We start from the raw sequence: 15,475 nt of genomic DNA, 5'->3' as shown, positions 1-15,475 counted from the left end.
CAAAGTTACCTTGGCCAGATCTTGCTGGGGGTGGCTCTAAGATCTCCTGAGAAAGCTATCCCCCCTTCTCCTGTAGATGGGTTCCTGGGAAAGAACAGTATTCAGAGGTCTGCAGGGTGTATCTCGCTCCTTCCCCTCCCCTGGGGACAGTGACTCAGTTCATCTCAGCAGCAGCCAGCCAGAGCATCTCTGCTGGTCCTTGCTCTGAAGACAGCGGGCGATGTCACCATGAAAGTCAGTGCCAGATTTAGAGTCTGCTGGGGAAGAACACGGAGCAATGCTTGGTGGAGCTGCGATTTAGAGGGAGCTCCGGGAGAGAGCTGCACTGTTGGAGACTGGCTCTGTATTTAGCTACAGACCCCAAATCTTCCCCTTTTAAGAAGACAGCTTTACCTCCGGGCTGTCTTCCTTACTTTCCAATTTCTGAGGATCGTTTATTGGAGATTGTTAGACTAGGAGAAGAGCTTAAATTCTTTTTTTCTTTCTGAATCTAATATCAACTATTGTTTCTATTGATTCATAGTTGAACAAATGGCTTTTAAATTACATTAAATTTCATATCATTTCACCAGTAAGTGAATGAATGTTGTCAGTTTCATGTGCATTACACGAGTTCACAGAAGCACCATGAATAACTACACATAATTAAAGTATTATTTGACCTCTCTGATAGGAAAGGAAATGAACAAACATGGTTAATCATTTCCTATACGTTGAAGAAAAAATATGGACTCTGGTCCCAAATTTCAGTGCTAATGACTTTCTACTGGAATTCTCTAACACTCAAGGGATTGTCACTTAGTCTCAAAATTGTTGCAGAGTTTTACGTTTCCTTGTATGGGTTTAAGGGTCACAGGAGCTATACTCGACAGTATTTCACATGTGTGACCTGAAAAAGTGTAACAGCATTTCTTCAGCACACGAAGAGAAAAGAAGCAAAGGGGGTCACACACCAGACGCCTCCACCCGCGCCTTCCTGGGAGATACTGTGGGCTTCGTGCTGTTCATGTCAAGGCAGAAAACAAAACCTTGACTCGTGACCTCTTACTTCTTACACTTATTTTAAACCTTTATTCCAGATGTACTCAACTTCTCGTCACCAGTTTAACACTGTCGCAAGCTGGGCCTCTGCGGTCTGAAAGGAGAGAGAAGGGAGCTAGAAAGCCGCGGCTGGATGCCACCTGGCAGACACGCCAGGTCTCTTCCATGACCTCCCTGGGTCTTAACTTGTTCACTGGTGCTCTCCTGTGAGTCAACCTGGTTTCACCCTCTTGTGAAGCTCCCTGTATGGAGTTGGAGAACCACACATGTGGATCAAGATGGACAGAAATATTCATGACAGAACTGAAATTATGCTCCAATCAGAAAAACCCAACTTGGAATGAAAGACAAGACTAACAATCTGCTGACTAAGAAACGGGATGACTCCCGAGTACAGGGGGCTGGTGATATCTGGGAGAAGCATATAGGGCTACACATGGTCCTTGCCTGCTCCTGTCCACATGCCTATTTAAAGGCATCTCTGTGTTTCCTACCCTCTGTTCCAACTAAAATCCAGATTTAGGACTGCCCTCTTTCCACAGGAGACTACGATGTACCTTCTTCTGGGGCACATGGGTCCCACCTAATTTCCCTGCAAATCAATCTGGGAGAATCATGCAACTCTCCATCTGAACTATATTATGTGCAATACACCTCTTTTCAAATTGCCATCAAGTTATTTCACCACTACTGATTTCATTTTTTAAAAAATGATGTATTTGGGAGAGAATATTCATTTTAACTGAGATGGTTAAGGTGGCTTGTCTGCTTCGTATATTCACTGTCATATGCTTATAAATAACTTTGCTCATCTGTATTTTTATGAAAATAATAAGTCAAAAGGGAAGTTGACAGGAAAAAAAGGAGGGGGGACTGGGAGGGAGTGGGAAATACAGAAAGAAAGAAAGCCCTGTTCATGTTTATTTTAAGCACTTGCTACAAAATCGCTGCCCAGGTTTGGATGAAGCTTCTGGGACCTCATCTGGTGCAGCCCAGCCCTCCTGCCAGCAGCAGAGAAAGAAGAGAAACGAGCTTGGCCCTGCGACTGATGCTTCGGAGCGGCCCCAGCGTCCGCACACACTGACAGGACAAAATGATCCATCTAGGCACTCGCCTTTCCCCCTTCCTTTCAGCGAGAGGGTTTTATTGAGGCTTATTTCGTACCACAATCTTGTTATTCTCCCCCTCTGCCATCAAGCTGGACGACTGTCTTAGATCCAGGCACAGCCAGAGACAGCAGCCACGAGAAGAATGCGCAGCACCAGGGAAGCGGTTTCCTAGCAACCAGAACTATTTCAAAGCGCTCGTGGCTCTGGTGTAGTTAGGATTTCCATGGCAATGCAGAGAATAGTAAACAGTGGCTATGTCGTTCTGTGCTTAATGCAAATGAATCCTAATCAAGAACGCACAGGGAACTCTCCCCCGTGTTCTGTGGCAACCCAAACGGGAAGGGAATCCAAAAAAGAGGGGATACGTGTAAACATTCAGCTGATTCACCTTGTACATCAGAAAGGAACACCACATTGTAAGGCAGCTCTACTCCAATAGAAATTAACAGAAAACACTTAAGATGGAACAAAATGATGGGTGAATGAAGGAAACACCTATGTTTTCTATTTTCTATTATATCCTTGTTATTTTCTATTAGATCCTTATCCTTATCTTATGAGGTATGACACATTAGCTTTTAAGATGTAGGTTTGTTTCTGAAAGTCATGTGTTGTGATCAGAGGGTTTAATTTTTTAAAAATTCTCATTCCCTCTTTGCACTTTCTCTTTTGTCAGAGACATCTGCTAAGGCAATTTAAAAGAGAAAGGGGCTTCAGAAGAAGAAACTGTACTTCAAGAATATACATGTTATGAAATTTAAACATTAAGGTCTCAGTCTGGAGTCACAACAAACTACTAGGCAAATAATCAATTTGATTTATTTTTTAGAAAAGTGAAATATAATTAAGTTGAGATTGTACCAGAATGATCCTTTCTCCTTTCTTTCTTGACTTGGAATAGTTTAGAAAAATTTGACCCATTGAAAGCAGCACTGCTTTAAAAATGAATGAAGAGCCCCCCCCCCCTTAACATTTAAAATGCCACTGTTTTACAGTATTTTATTTCTTTTCTCCTTCTTAACCTGCAAAGCTCCCTTCCTCCCCTGTGCACACCCACCTGCTTCAGAGAAGACTGCAGAAATAAACACGGGGAAAGCCTTTTGAATTATATTGGATGAAACATTAAAGACTAAAGACAACCAAATTATGTTAGCATGTACCAAAATACACAGAAACAGAAATATGTTTATTTGTATCCAGCCTCTCTCTAAATTGAAGGAAATATTCCTTAATTTGCTCATATACTTTTTTGTTTGTTTTTTAAAACAGCTTTATTGGGATGGGATTTACATGTTTTAAAGGTCACCCATGTAAGGTGTATAAAGGCTTTTAGTAGCCACCCTAGAATCCAATTTGAGAATCTTTTCATCACCCTCCAAAGAAACCCAATACCCACTGACAGTCACCCCTTATTTTCTACCAACCCCCACCCCAGCTCTAGGAAACTGCTGATGTCTTTCTTACTATACACTTTTAAGAAAGAAGATGTCCAGGGAATTCCCTGGCTGTCCAGTGGTTAGGACTCTGCTTTCACTGCTAAGGGTCCAGGTTTGATGGCTGGTTGGGGAACTAAGACCTTATAAGCCATGTGACACAGTCAAATAAATAAATTAATTTAAAAATAAAAAATAAACATCTAGCATAGGCGCTGGCACATAGCAAGAACACCATAAATTTTAAAGAAATAAAAAAACAGAGTACATACAAGCTATTTTGAATTGTTTGAAGGAAATGTTTTAAAGTGAAAAAAAGCAGTAGATATAAAACTCCTATCAGATTATCAAGTAGACTGACAGATGTGAGTCATTACCCAATTTTTTACAGGTAGCTCTTGAACTTGTTCATTTGCTCTGGTGTGTTTTTATGACATGTTTGTTCACAGGAGACACTAGGACATGGAAAGGTGCCTTGTTCTCCTGGATGGTGGTTAATGCTAGACCTATTGCTAGTGTCTGGCAATACACACTTAGAAGGTAAAAAAAACCAATAACTTCTGTGAATTCAGTGAGATATCCTTATGATGCATTCTTTGGAATTTGCAAAATTTAAGAGGCTCTTTTGGTTTTTCAGTAACAATTTCCACTGAAGAATTCTGAAAGAGACTTGCCTATAACTGAAATCTTCTCTATGTATTTTCGCAATGTTACAGGGTATTTTTCAGGGTCAATGCAAAACTACTGAATATGCAATTTATGATTTCAGTGTTAAAATGAGAGATATGACACTCTGCTATTAATTTATCAACAGTAAAATTATTCAAACTGAACTAATCATTGAAAATGCAACAACAGGGCCAAAAATCCATATTTTGCTTCCTATTAATACAGAAAATATATATATTTACAGATGCATATTTAACAGAAGTACTTCTATATGATTTAATTTAATTACTCTTAAGAGAGTCCCTTGGACAGTAAGGAGATCCAACCAGTCCATCCTAAAGGAAATCAGTCCTGATTATTCATTGGAAGGACTGATGCTGAAGCTGAAACTCCAATACTTTGGCCACCTGATGGGAAGAACTGACTCCTTGGAAAAAGACCCTGATGCTAGGGAAGATTGAAGGTGGGAGGAGAAGGGGACGACAGAGGATGAGATGGTTGGATGGCATCACCGACTCAATAGACATGAGTTTGAGTAAACTCCGGGAGTTGGTGATGGACAGGGAAGTCTGGCGTGCTGCAGTCCATGGGGTTGCAAATTGTCAGACATGACTGAGCGACTAAAACTGAACTGAACTCTTAATTCATGTTTTTGATAATTTTTAATCCAATTAGCAAGTATGGAAAAGTTCTGGTGGAACTGAATTTTTGTGCCAAGTATTTTTCTTCATGTAAGCAGCACAAATCTGATAATCAGCCAACAAAATATCTGTCACTTTAAAACCTGAATATTTTGATCATAGCCTAAGGCTTTTTAGAGAGCTTATTCTTAAAGAAAAATAAAGACTTAATTTAGAGATGGGACATTTTCTCCTCTTTAACACCTAAAGTATTAATATCTTCTGAAAATCTCATGCAGATAAATCATGTATCTTCCTTACAGCCCACATTGTTCATCCTGAATCATCAATCAAAAAAGTATCGTGTCCACACACTTCAAACAATTTTGTTACATAAACATATTAGAGATAATATTAACATGGAAGACTCTCAGGATGGTGAGAGAGTGAATTCCTAGGCAGACTGATAAGAAGTCCAGGGTCCCCAAGGAGGAGAAAGGGGTCTGGGGCTCTCAGAGTGGAGATAGGGGTCTGGAATTCTCAAGGAGGAGAAAAGGATAAACGTTTTTTTCCCTCTATATTCCTTAGTCTTAGTCAATTACACAACTCAGTTTAAACTGTACTAGGGATTATAAAACAACAATGTATCCAGCTGGAGGGCTGGAAGGACAGTTTCTCCTTCATGAAAACCTTCTGACTAATCCTGATATCTTAGAATGTATTATGGGAGTGGGTCTGGTATGATCTTTCTATTGTTAAATTCTAATCTTGTCATCCTAAAATGTAAATTGTGGGAGTGGGTCTGATAAAATTTTCACAAACTTGAGACATTCTTTTGATTCATTGTAATAACTAATTAAAAGTATATAACTCCATGGCTAACACTAGCAAGAGGTACTCTTTCTGCCCCTTCTGATGTCTATGTCAGACGCTTTCTCTGTCTCTTTCATACTTTAATAAAAGTTAATTACACAAAAGCTCTGAGTGATCAAGCCTTGTCTCTGGCCCCGGATTGAATTCTTCTCCTCCATAGGCCAAGAATCCCGGCATCTTTTTGCGGTTCAGCAACAACCTTTCAATAGTTATTGTCGGAGAAGAACATTTTTATGCAACTTTGGTCTATGAAAAATTCAACACTTAAAAGGTTTTTAATGCTGATATTCTAGGTAGTAATTTGTGATGTCCTGGCAATGGTGAGCTATATCAGATTTTTTAAGTGATGAAATTCCCTTTCCCCTTGCAATGTGAAGTCATTCTTCTGTTTTCCTTGTTTTTCATCATACAATGTTCTTGGAATACACTTGTGGGTTTATGGCTGACATCTGTATTATACTAAAGGAGCTCAGAAACGTTTTTCTCCTCATCTGGTAAATGACGTTAAAAACTTTGCTTACCTTCACACATCACTGTAAAAGCTATGGGATGTGTACTCAGATGCACATGTGTCGTTTTGCAATATGCACATCATAATAAAGTTCTCATGCAAATTAGATAATAGAAAATGACAGTGGATACCATCTTCTCAAAATTACTAGCATGGCACTGTGTCACTGTGTGTTTTAGTCACCACCATCCCCAGAGTAAACACTAAAATGACTCAGAAACCTTGTAAACACTGTGTTGGTGCTTGCAAGCATGCAGCATAATTTTTGCACCAGTTGGAAAATAATATTTCATCCCTAAACAATTTAAGTGTGAACTCCATCACTCATCTGGATAGATTTGGTGCAAGTCAGTCTCAGTTCATGAAGGATGACTTCCTTCTCTCAGTGCTACCAGCAAACCTCACCAGAACCTGGAGAAATGCTGTGATTATAGACCTACAGTCCTTGGAGACTGTCTATCATGCTCCACTGTCGCCATTTTTGGGGAGTGTCTGTGTGTTTTCTAAGCATCGCATCCATATCAAAAATCATCCCATTTGAGTAACCTTAATCACACCTTAGTATAGAGACAAAAGAATTGCTCATTCATCTTCAATATTTTCTATCTAAAACAAAATTAGTTAAATTTGAGGAATGGGGTTACGCCGTGTATAGAAGCACAAGTCAGGGAACAGCTTTAAGAAACAGCATCATATTATCTTCTACAGATAGGCTGCCCACCCTCTTATCTATACCTGTGATTGCATCATAGCCTCTCTCGGCACCTTTGCTGGTGTTTCCCCTTGCTTTGTCCCATTTGTTTTAATCTGTCACTTTCAGAGTCCAAGGAGCCCCCTTTGCCTTAACTTTTTCCTTTAGCATTGACTCTCAAACAACTGTCTTTAGAGGAGACCAGCTTTAATCTCAAGACCAGGTTATTAAAAGAAAATATCCTATTTATTAACATGGAAAATACTCTTCTGAGTATCATTCCTCATTCTTGCAAGAATGATCTTTCTCACCTCTCTTCGAAGAATGCAGTGGACCATGACTATCACGAAGCCTTGTAATGAATCAAACACAGCAAAAAGTATTTGAAACAGGATGGAGCGCTTGTCTGTCATGGCCAGAACTGCAGACATCCACGTCAGAGCCAGAAGGGGCAACACCACACAGGAGCTCCAGAGAGACGCCCTGTTGGAAGAGAAGGAGCCGCATTATGTAGCTGCACGTACGCCTCAGGCCATAACCTAATCCCCGTTCAACAAAGCATTCTTGTATGTGGCACCAAGATATTAACTTGGAAGCCACAAAGCAGATAAGATTCTACAGTTTTACTTATTTTTTGATAAGCAATCCCACAATAGTTATAAAAGCAGTTGCAGATTACAAACATTTAAGTATGTTCTTAGTTCTAATATTAGCGAATATGATTTATTTTCCATCATAGCATTTTCTCACATGCACGGTAAAAGATTCGTAACAAGAAGATGTAAATGATTGGGACTAACATGGCGTTACTGGCGGTGGTGGCTGATAAAGCTGTTGTTGAAACTACTCCACACTTGGCACATTTGAGCGTCAAACCGCTATGAGGCTCACTCATCTGACTGCAAACAAACAGAACACCCACAAAAAGAACAAAACATTGAATTGTCACCAAAAAAAAAGTTGCTGCTATAAGTTAGCTTTTAAATATGATTTCATGCAGAAAAGCATATTTATCAAAGAAGAATTCTCTTGGTCATGTTTAAAGATGCATTTACACTACACATTATTTTTGTAGCATTTACCTCTTAATAATATGGGCCTTTGTTACATGCAAAGCATATTTTGATCATTTATACCATAAATGGCCCTTGGATCTACAGGTCAAAGTTGCCCAATACACTGAGTTAAAAATAAGCACGTATTTGTGTGGACATACAGTGAAAACCCTTTATTCAGACCCTTGATAATCAAATAGGTAAGGATTCCTAGTTTCAAAGATTTTCAATGTAATTTACAGGAGGAACATAATATTAATGAAAACATTCTGAAATACACAGAGGTATCTCAGAAGTCCATCATAAAGAGATATATATTATAAGCTTTTAGTCCTATGAGGAAGATGTAGCCTTTAACCCAACATATTTACATTTTGACATTTCATTTAGCATCAATGTATTGCCTATATTTTAGGATGATCTGAATATAGAGGTTGATGAATTTGATGAAGTATTAGTTGATAATAAATAGAGTGGTAGTTTAGCTTTCATAAGACACATTTAATATAGTCACTAAGTTCAAAACATTCTTTCTGAACATTTTGTCACAGACTCAAACCTAATAGTTTTTAAATGGTATATTCAACTCTATAGGATTCTGCAGGTAAGTTCAGATTCAATCTACTATCTCATAGAAGCAAAGTCACATTATGTAGAAAAACTTGACATATTTTTCTCTAGAAAAGAGTATTTTGTAAATGAATGGTTTAACAGAACCTTACCCTCTTAGGAGGAACCAAAAAGAAATTATTTGAATCAAATTTCAAAAACACCTTGAAATAATCTTCTGTGTTCTCTCATTCATTACCATGTGATGTTTTTGTGTAAAATACAGACTTTCCCTGTATTTCGACATTTTAGAAATCAGTGAACTAAAATGTATTGGATTGGGTGAATTTAATTCAGATGACCTTTATATCTGTTACTGTGGGCAAGAATCCCTTAGAAGAAATGGAGTGGCTCTCACAGTCAACAAAAGAGTCCGAAATTCTGTACTTGGGTGCAGTCTCAAAAATGACAGAATGATCTTTGTTCATTTCCAAGGCAAACCATTCAATATCACAGTAATCCAAGTCTATGCCCCGACCAGTAACGCAGAAGCTGAAGTTGAACAGTCCTATGAAGACCTACAAGACCTTCTAGACCTAACAGCAAAAGAAGATGTCCTTTTCATCATAGGGGACTGGAATACAAGAGTAGGAAGTCAAGGGATACCTGGAGTAACAGGCAAAATTCGCCTTGGAGTACAGAATGAAGCAGGGCAAAGGCTAAGAGAGTTTTGCCAAGAGAACACACTGGTCATAGCAAACACCCTCTTCCAACAACACAAGAGAAGACTCTACACATGGACATCACTGGATGGTCAATACTGAAATCAGACTGATTATATTCTCTGCAGCTGAAAATGGAGAAGCTCTATATAGTCAGCAAAAACAAGACTGGGAGCTGACTGTAGCTCAGATCATGAACTCCTTATTGCCCAATTCAGACTTAAATTGAGGAAAGTAGGGAAAACCACTCGGTCATTCAGGTACAGCCTAAATCAAATCCCTTACAGTGGAAGTGACAAATAGAATGAAGGGACCAGATTTGATAGACAGAGTGCCTGAAAAACTATGGACAGAGGTTCATGACATTGTACAGGAGGCAGTGATCTAGACCATCCCCAAGAAAAAGAAATGCAAAAAGGCAAAATGGTTGTCTGAGGAGGCCTTACAAATAGCTGAGAAAAGAAGAGAAGCTAAAGGCAAAGGAGAAAAAGGAAAGATATTCCCATTTGGATGCAGAGTTCCAAAGAACAGCAAGGAGAAATAAGAAAGCCTTTCTAAGCGATCAATGCAAAGAAGTAGAGGAAAACAACAGAATGGGAAAGACTAGAGATTTCTTCAAGAAAATCAGAGATACCAAGGGATCATTTCATGCAAAGATTGGCAGAATAAAGGACAGAAATGGTATGGACCTAACAGAAGCAAAAGATATTACGAAGAGGTGGCAAGAATACACAGAAGATTTTCATGACCCAGATAACCATGATGGTGTGATCACTCACCTAGGGCCAGACATCCTGGAATGTGAAGTCACGTGGGCCTTAGGAAGCATTCACTACGAAAAGATAATGGAAGTGATGGAATTCCAGTTGAGCTATTTCAAATCCTAAATGATAATGTTGTGAAAGTGCTGGATTCAATATGCCAGTAAATTTGGAAAATTCAGCAGTGACCACAGGACTGGAAAAGGTCAGTTTTCATTCCAATCCCAAAGAAAGGCAATGCCAAAGAATGTTCAAACTAAGGCACAATTGTACTCATTTCACACAATAGCAAAGTAATGCTCAAAATTCTCCCAGAGAGGTTTTAATAGTATGTGAACCAAGAACTTACAGATGTTCAAGCTGGATTCAGAAAAGGCAGACGAACCAGAGGTCAAATTGCCAACATCTGTTGTATCATAAAAAAGTGAGAAAGTTCCAGAAGAACATCTACTTCTGCTTTATCGACTATGCCAAAGCCTTTGACTGTGTGGATCACAGCACACTGTGGAAAAGTCTTCAAGAGATGGGAATACCAGACCACCTGACGTGCCTCCTGAGGAATCTGTATGCAGGTCAAGAAGCAACAGTTAGAACTGGACATGGAACTATGGACTGGTTCCAAATTGGGGAAGGGTTATGTCAAGGCTATATATTGTCACCCTGCTTATTTAACTTATATGCAGAGCACATCATGAGAAATGCTGGACTGAATGAAGCACAAGCTGGAATCAAGAGTGCCAGAAGAAATATCAATAACCTCATATATGCAGATGATACTACAGTTATGGCAGAAAGAGAAGAACTAAAGAGCCTCTTGATGAAAGTGAAAGAAGAGAGTGAAAATGTTAGCTTAAAACTCAACATTCAGAAAACTAAGATCATGGCATTCTGGTCCCATCACTTCATGGCAAATAGATGGGGAAACAGTGAGAGACTTTATTTTCTTGGGCTCCAAAATCACCGCAGATGGTGACTGCAGCCATGAAATTAAAAGATGCTTGCTCCTTGGAAGAAAAGTTATGACCAACCTAGACAGCATATTAAAAAGCAAAGACATTACTTTGCCAACAAAGGTGCATCTAGTCAAAGTTTTGGTTTTTCCAGTGGTCATGTATGAATGTGAGGGTTGGACCGTGAAGAAGGCTGAGCGCCGAAGAGTTGATGCTTTTGAACTGTGGTGTTGGAGAAGACTCTTGAGAGTCCCTTGGACTGCAAGGACATCCAACCAGTCCATCCTAAAGGAAATCAGTCCTGGAGATTCATTGGAAGGACTGATGCTGAAGCTGAAACTCCAATACTTTGGCCACCTCTTGCGAAGAACTGACTCATTGGAAAAGACCCCGATGCTGGGAAAGATTGAAGGCAGGAGGAGAAGGGGATGACAGAGAATGAGATGGTTGGATGGCATCACCAACTCAATGAACATGAGTTTGAGAAGTAGGTAAACTCCGGGAGTTGGTGACAGACAGGGAAGCCTGGTGTGCTGCAGTCCGTGGGGTCAGAAAGAGTTGGACACGACTGAGCGACTGGACTGAAGTGAACTGAACTGGACTGGGAAGAGATCAAACCAGTCAATCCTAAAGGAAATCAGTCCTGAATATTCATTGGAAGGACTGATGCTGAAGGTGAAGCTTCAATACTCTGGCCACCTGATGGGAAGAACTGATTCATTGGAAAAGATCCTGATGCTGGGAAAGATTGAAGGCAGGAGAAGAAGGTGATGACAGAGGATGAGATAGTTGGATGGTTGACTTGATGCACATGAGTTTGAGCAAGTTCTGGGAGTTGGTGATGGACAGGGAGGCCTGGTGTGCTGCAGTCCATGAGGTCACAAAGAGTTTGACTGAACTGAACTGATCAGGTTTTCCCAGTACGTGTTTTTAAAAAACTAATACTGTGGTGGACCTGTAGTACCATGTTTAAACTAAAAATGGCAGAACATAGAAAGTGACAAGGGGCTCATAATTCAGAATGTCTGGTTTCTTTTAAAGAGGTGCCCTCATTGGTGAATTGAACTTTGATAAGAAGATAAATCTGAAAGTTATTAAGTAACCAGATTAATCAGTAGACCCCATGAGAAAGATCAAAACTCTCAGAGTTAGATGTGGGGGTGAAGAATATGATTCACTTTACTGATTCAACCTAGGGTAAAGGTACTAGCCACAAGTATTCAGACTTTTCCAAATAATAACAGTCTACCCAGTTTGGTTCATGAATGCTTCACTGGCCAGTGCTCCCAAGAGAATGCCTATACCAAAATTCTTCACATTATACACTTCATAACAGTAGATAGGAAAGTTCCATTGCAGGAAAAAAGGAGAAAATGAAATATCTTATTTGAGATGTTCTAAAAAGACACAGGTCATTTTATCTTATTTTCCCGCTTTTCCAAATATCACTTTATATAAGATATGTTGATATTTGCAACAAATTCCCCCTTGGTAACTAACTATACTTTATGTATTAGAAAAAATTACTCTAGTTTGGGTATTACAAAACTTGTCTAATTATTGTATTATTGTTTTAATATGCATGCACCCATTCTTCTATTAATCTTTACTGAGCATAAACTATATGCTTGGCAGTTTCTAATAATTGATGATGAAAAGAAGAAAGGAAATAAAGAAGTAGGTAAAATGGGAGGAGAAATATGTTGATACAATAGAACATGTTGGTACTATATTTGATTCCAAATTATAATGTCGCAAAAGAAACACTTGGTATGTATATATATATATATATACATATATATATATGTATATATGTACTTATGTGTGTGTGTATATATATATATATATATAAGTATATATATATATATAGTCAAATAACCTGAAATGGTCTATGTTTACAATTAGGGAGTCAATTAAGTTAATCAATTAGCTTCTTGCCTAATGCTTCTTTAGATAATTCTGATTATTTGTTCTTCACTGAAATCTGCATTATTGGCCTCACTGCTTCTCTGGAAACTAGAAATTAGCTGCAAATGTTCAGATCGGAAAAATCCATTCAATCACACATCGGAATAGAAAGCAAATTTCAATCTTTAAGCTAAAATAGAATTTTCTATTGTAAAGAAATTTAAGCCTAGAGTAATTAATTTATTAATAGTCCCTTTCTGCTTTGGACAGTAACCAACATTCTGCTTTTTTAGCTTGTATTAACTTTTTTTCTATTTCTCCAGTAGTGGCCTTTGAACCAGGAAAAAAAAACTGTTTGACTCAGTTTTCCCAGTAAAACAGATGTATCTTCTGTGACATTTTTAGAAATAGGGATTTTAAAATTAATATACAGATTGAAATTAATTTAAAATTAATATGTAAATTGAATATAGAAATTATTCATAATGATATTGTCATTTCTATGTTCATAATGATGTCATTTCTCCTAAACCTACGTACTCTCTTACTAAGAGTTACATGAATCAAACTGTGTATTGCATACAAAACAATCAAATGAGAAAAAAATACTGACTGAATTTAATAAATCCTTAGCATTATGCTTATTCTGATAATCTCATCTCTTTTTCTGGCCTCAGTGTCATGAATGGTGGAATCATGGATGCTTGCCTGATAGAAGTTCAGGGTCCTTTGCAAACAAGCTGTCCAGCTTTGGCTTCTTCAACTTACATAATAAGAGTTGCCAATGCTGAGTGAGTGCTTGCTTGCTATTTGCTAGATACTCTAAATGCTTTATACACATTTTTTTTTTCATATACTCTATCATGAGGCAAAAGTTACTACTCCCATTTTATAGGTAAGAAGACTGAGCTGCAGAAAGATGAAATACCATGCCCAAAGATACACAGAGCTAAGAAAGTGCAGAGCTAAATACTGAGCATGATTTTCTCTTTTACTTCAAAGCTTTATCTTAACCACTAACCCACTCCACCCTCAATTTAAGCAAGTAATTATACAACTTTACACTGCTAGTGGCAGAAATGAGTTTCTATATCCAGTACTCAGTATGAACAATTTATTCTAACATGATTAACCTAGGCAGAAACAACTGAAGTAGCTGTGCTCTAATTTTAACCATACATCAGACTATCGATCAATAGTGTGAAAGTTTCGAGTTTAAATGGCATAGGAAGCTCAGTGTCTGTGAAAGCTCCAGTCTGCCTGTTTAAAGCTGCTTTAGAGACTTATCTGAAATGAAAGAGGCTTCCAGATGGGAAGTGATCCCCCCTCAGAAAGGAGCCACCAATTACGTGTTTATTACATCATTGCAGTTCTAATGTTGGATCTGAATGATATCCAACTTCATACTGAAAGCCATTAAACCTAATCTTTTAATAGGGGGAAAATGCCGAGACCATCTTGTCTCTTAAATTATTACATAGACTATAAACACATGAACAGCTTAAAATTCACACCAGCCAGTGATAAAATACTATGACTATTAAGGATACCATAGATTATTTAAAGAAATGAGAACATCTGGGGTAAGCTTTGAATGGGGGTACAGTTAAACAGAAAGGAGAAAGCTATAAACTTTTTATAAGAAAAGATACAAAGGGAAATTCAAAGACATTACTATTTCATTCAAGGTTTTACAAATTTATGAGTTAATGATATAACTTTAAAAAGCTGCTATCAACCTGCTTATGAAATGCTATTAAGTCATTAGATATGGTGATATTATAATAATAGTAAAATTAAAGGAGATACTTTGCAAAATTTTATAAGTGGTTAAAATGTGCAAGTGAAAATTATGAGTAACTTTCTAGCAAGGCATAGTGAAAATGTCATAAAAATGAATGTATGATAAAACTAGTGTTTCCTGATTATTTCGAGTGAAGAATTTTTCTGATATATACAATGAACAAATAAAATGCAGCATTTTTGCCCTACTAAGGTTTACATGTCCTTATTCTGTCGTGTCCCATACTGAAGTTAGGTTCAATTTATCCTCCTCTCCTTTGTGACCAAAAGTAGGAGGTCTTTGAGACTCTCACCCAAGAACAATTATTTTAAGTCTAGCCTTAATATTTAATCTTCTTATCTTACAAACAGGCAATACACACAAACAAATCCAGATTTTCTTAATGGACTTTTTAATTATTTTCAGACTTTGCTGACACCTCTTAAGAACAGCCCATTGGAAGCTCGAATGGCATAGTCTACCATACACACCGGTTTCTCAAGAACAAAATCCAAGGCCCAGTCAAAGGCAGTCGGTGATCTGGGACTGGTGAGTGGGACGCGCTGTAAAGACCCTTCAAAATCCACCAATTGCAGCTTACCCGGCTCTGTGTTTGAGCTTTTTATCTAGGATCCCATCTCTTGAAACAAGTTTATTAAATACCAAAATGCCAATCACCATGTTGACCTGTCAGACAGAAACAAAGGTTGAAGGGAATCAGGTCCCTGATTTTTCCCAAGAACCCACTTTTATCCATTCACAACCTTGGCAGAATTACGTACTCACAATGGTAGTGACAG

General features: G+C 38.2%; 1 protein-coding gene across 1 annotated transcript in view; it reads right to left on the bottom strand.

The window, feature by feature from the left end:
- ADGRB3 (adhesion G protein-coupled receptor B3) overlaps positions 1-15,475 on the bottom strand; it is an 840,391-nt gene that overhangs the window by 40,072 nt on the left and 784,844 nt on the right. The window contains exons 24-26 of the mRNA XM_061131956.1: positions 15,277-15,362; positions 7,748-7,846; positions 7,259-7,430 (exon numbers count right to left, since the gene is read on the bottom strand). Coding sequence (XP_060987939.1) covers positions 7,259-7,430; positions 7,748-7,846; positions 15,277-15,362 — 357 coding nt within the window. The remainder of the gene's footprint in view (positions 1-7,258; positions 7,431-7,747; positions 7,847-15,276; positions 15,363-15,475) is intronic.

Source organism: Dama dama, chromosome 28 (assembly GCF_033118175.1).
Source record: "Dama dama isolate Ldn47 chromosome 28, ASM3311817v1, whole genome shotgun sequence".
Taxonomy (NCBI): Eukaryota; Metazoa; Chordata; class Mammalia; order Artiodactyla; family Cervidae; genus Dama; species Dama dama.
This window is presented reverse-complemented; position numbering and strand designations above follow the sequence as displayed.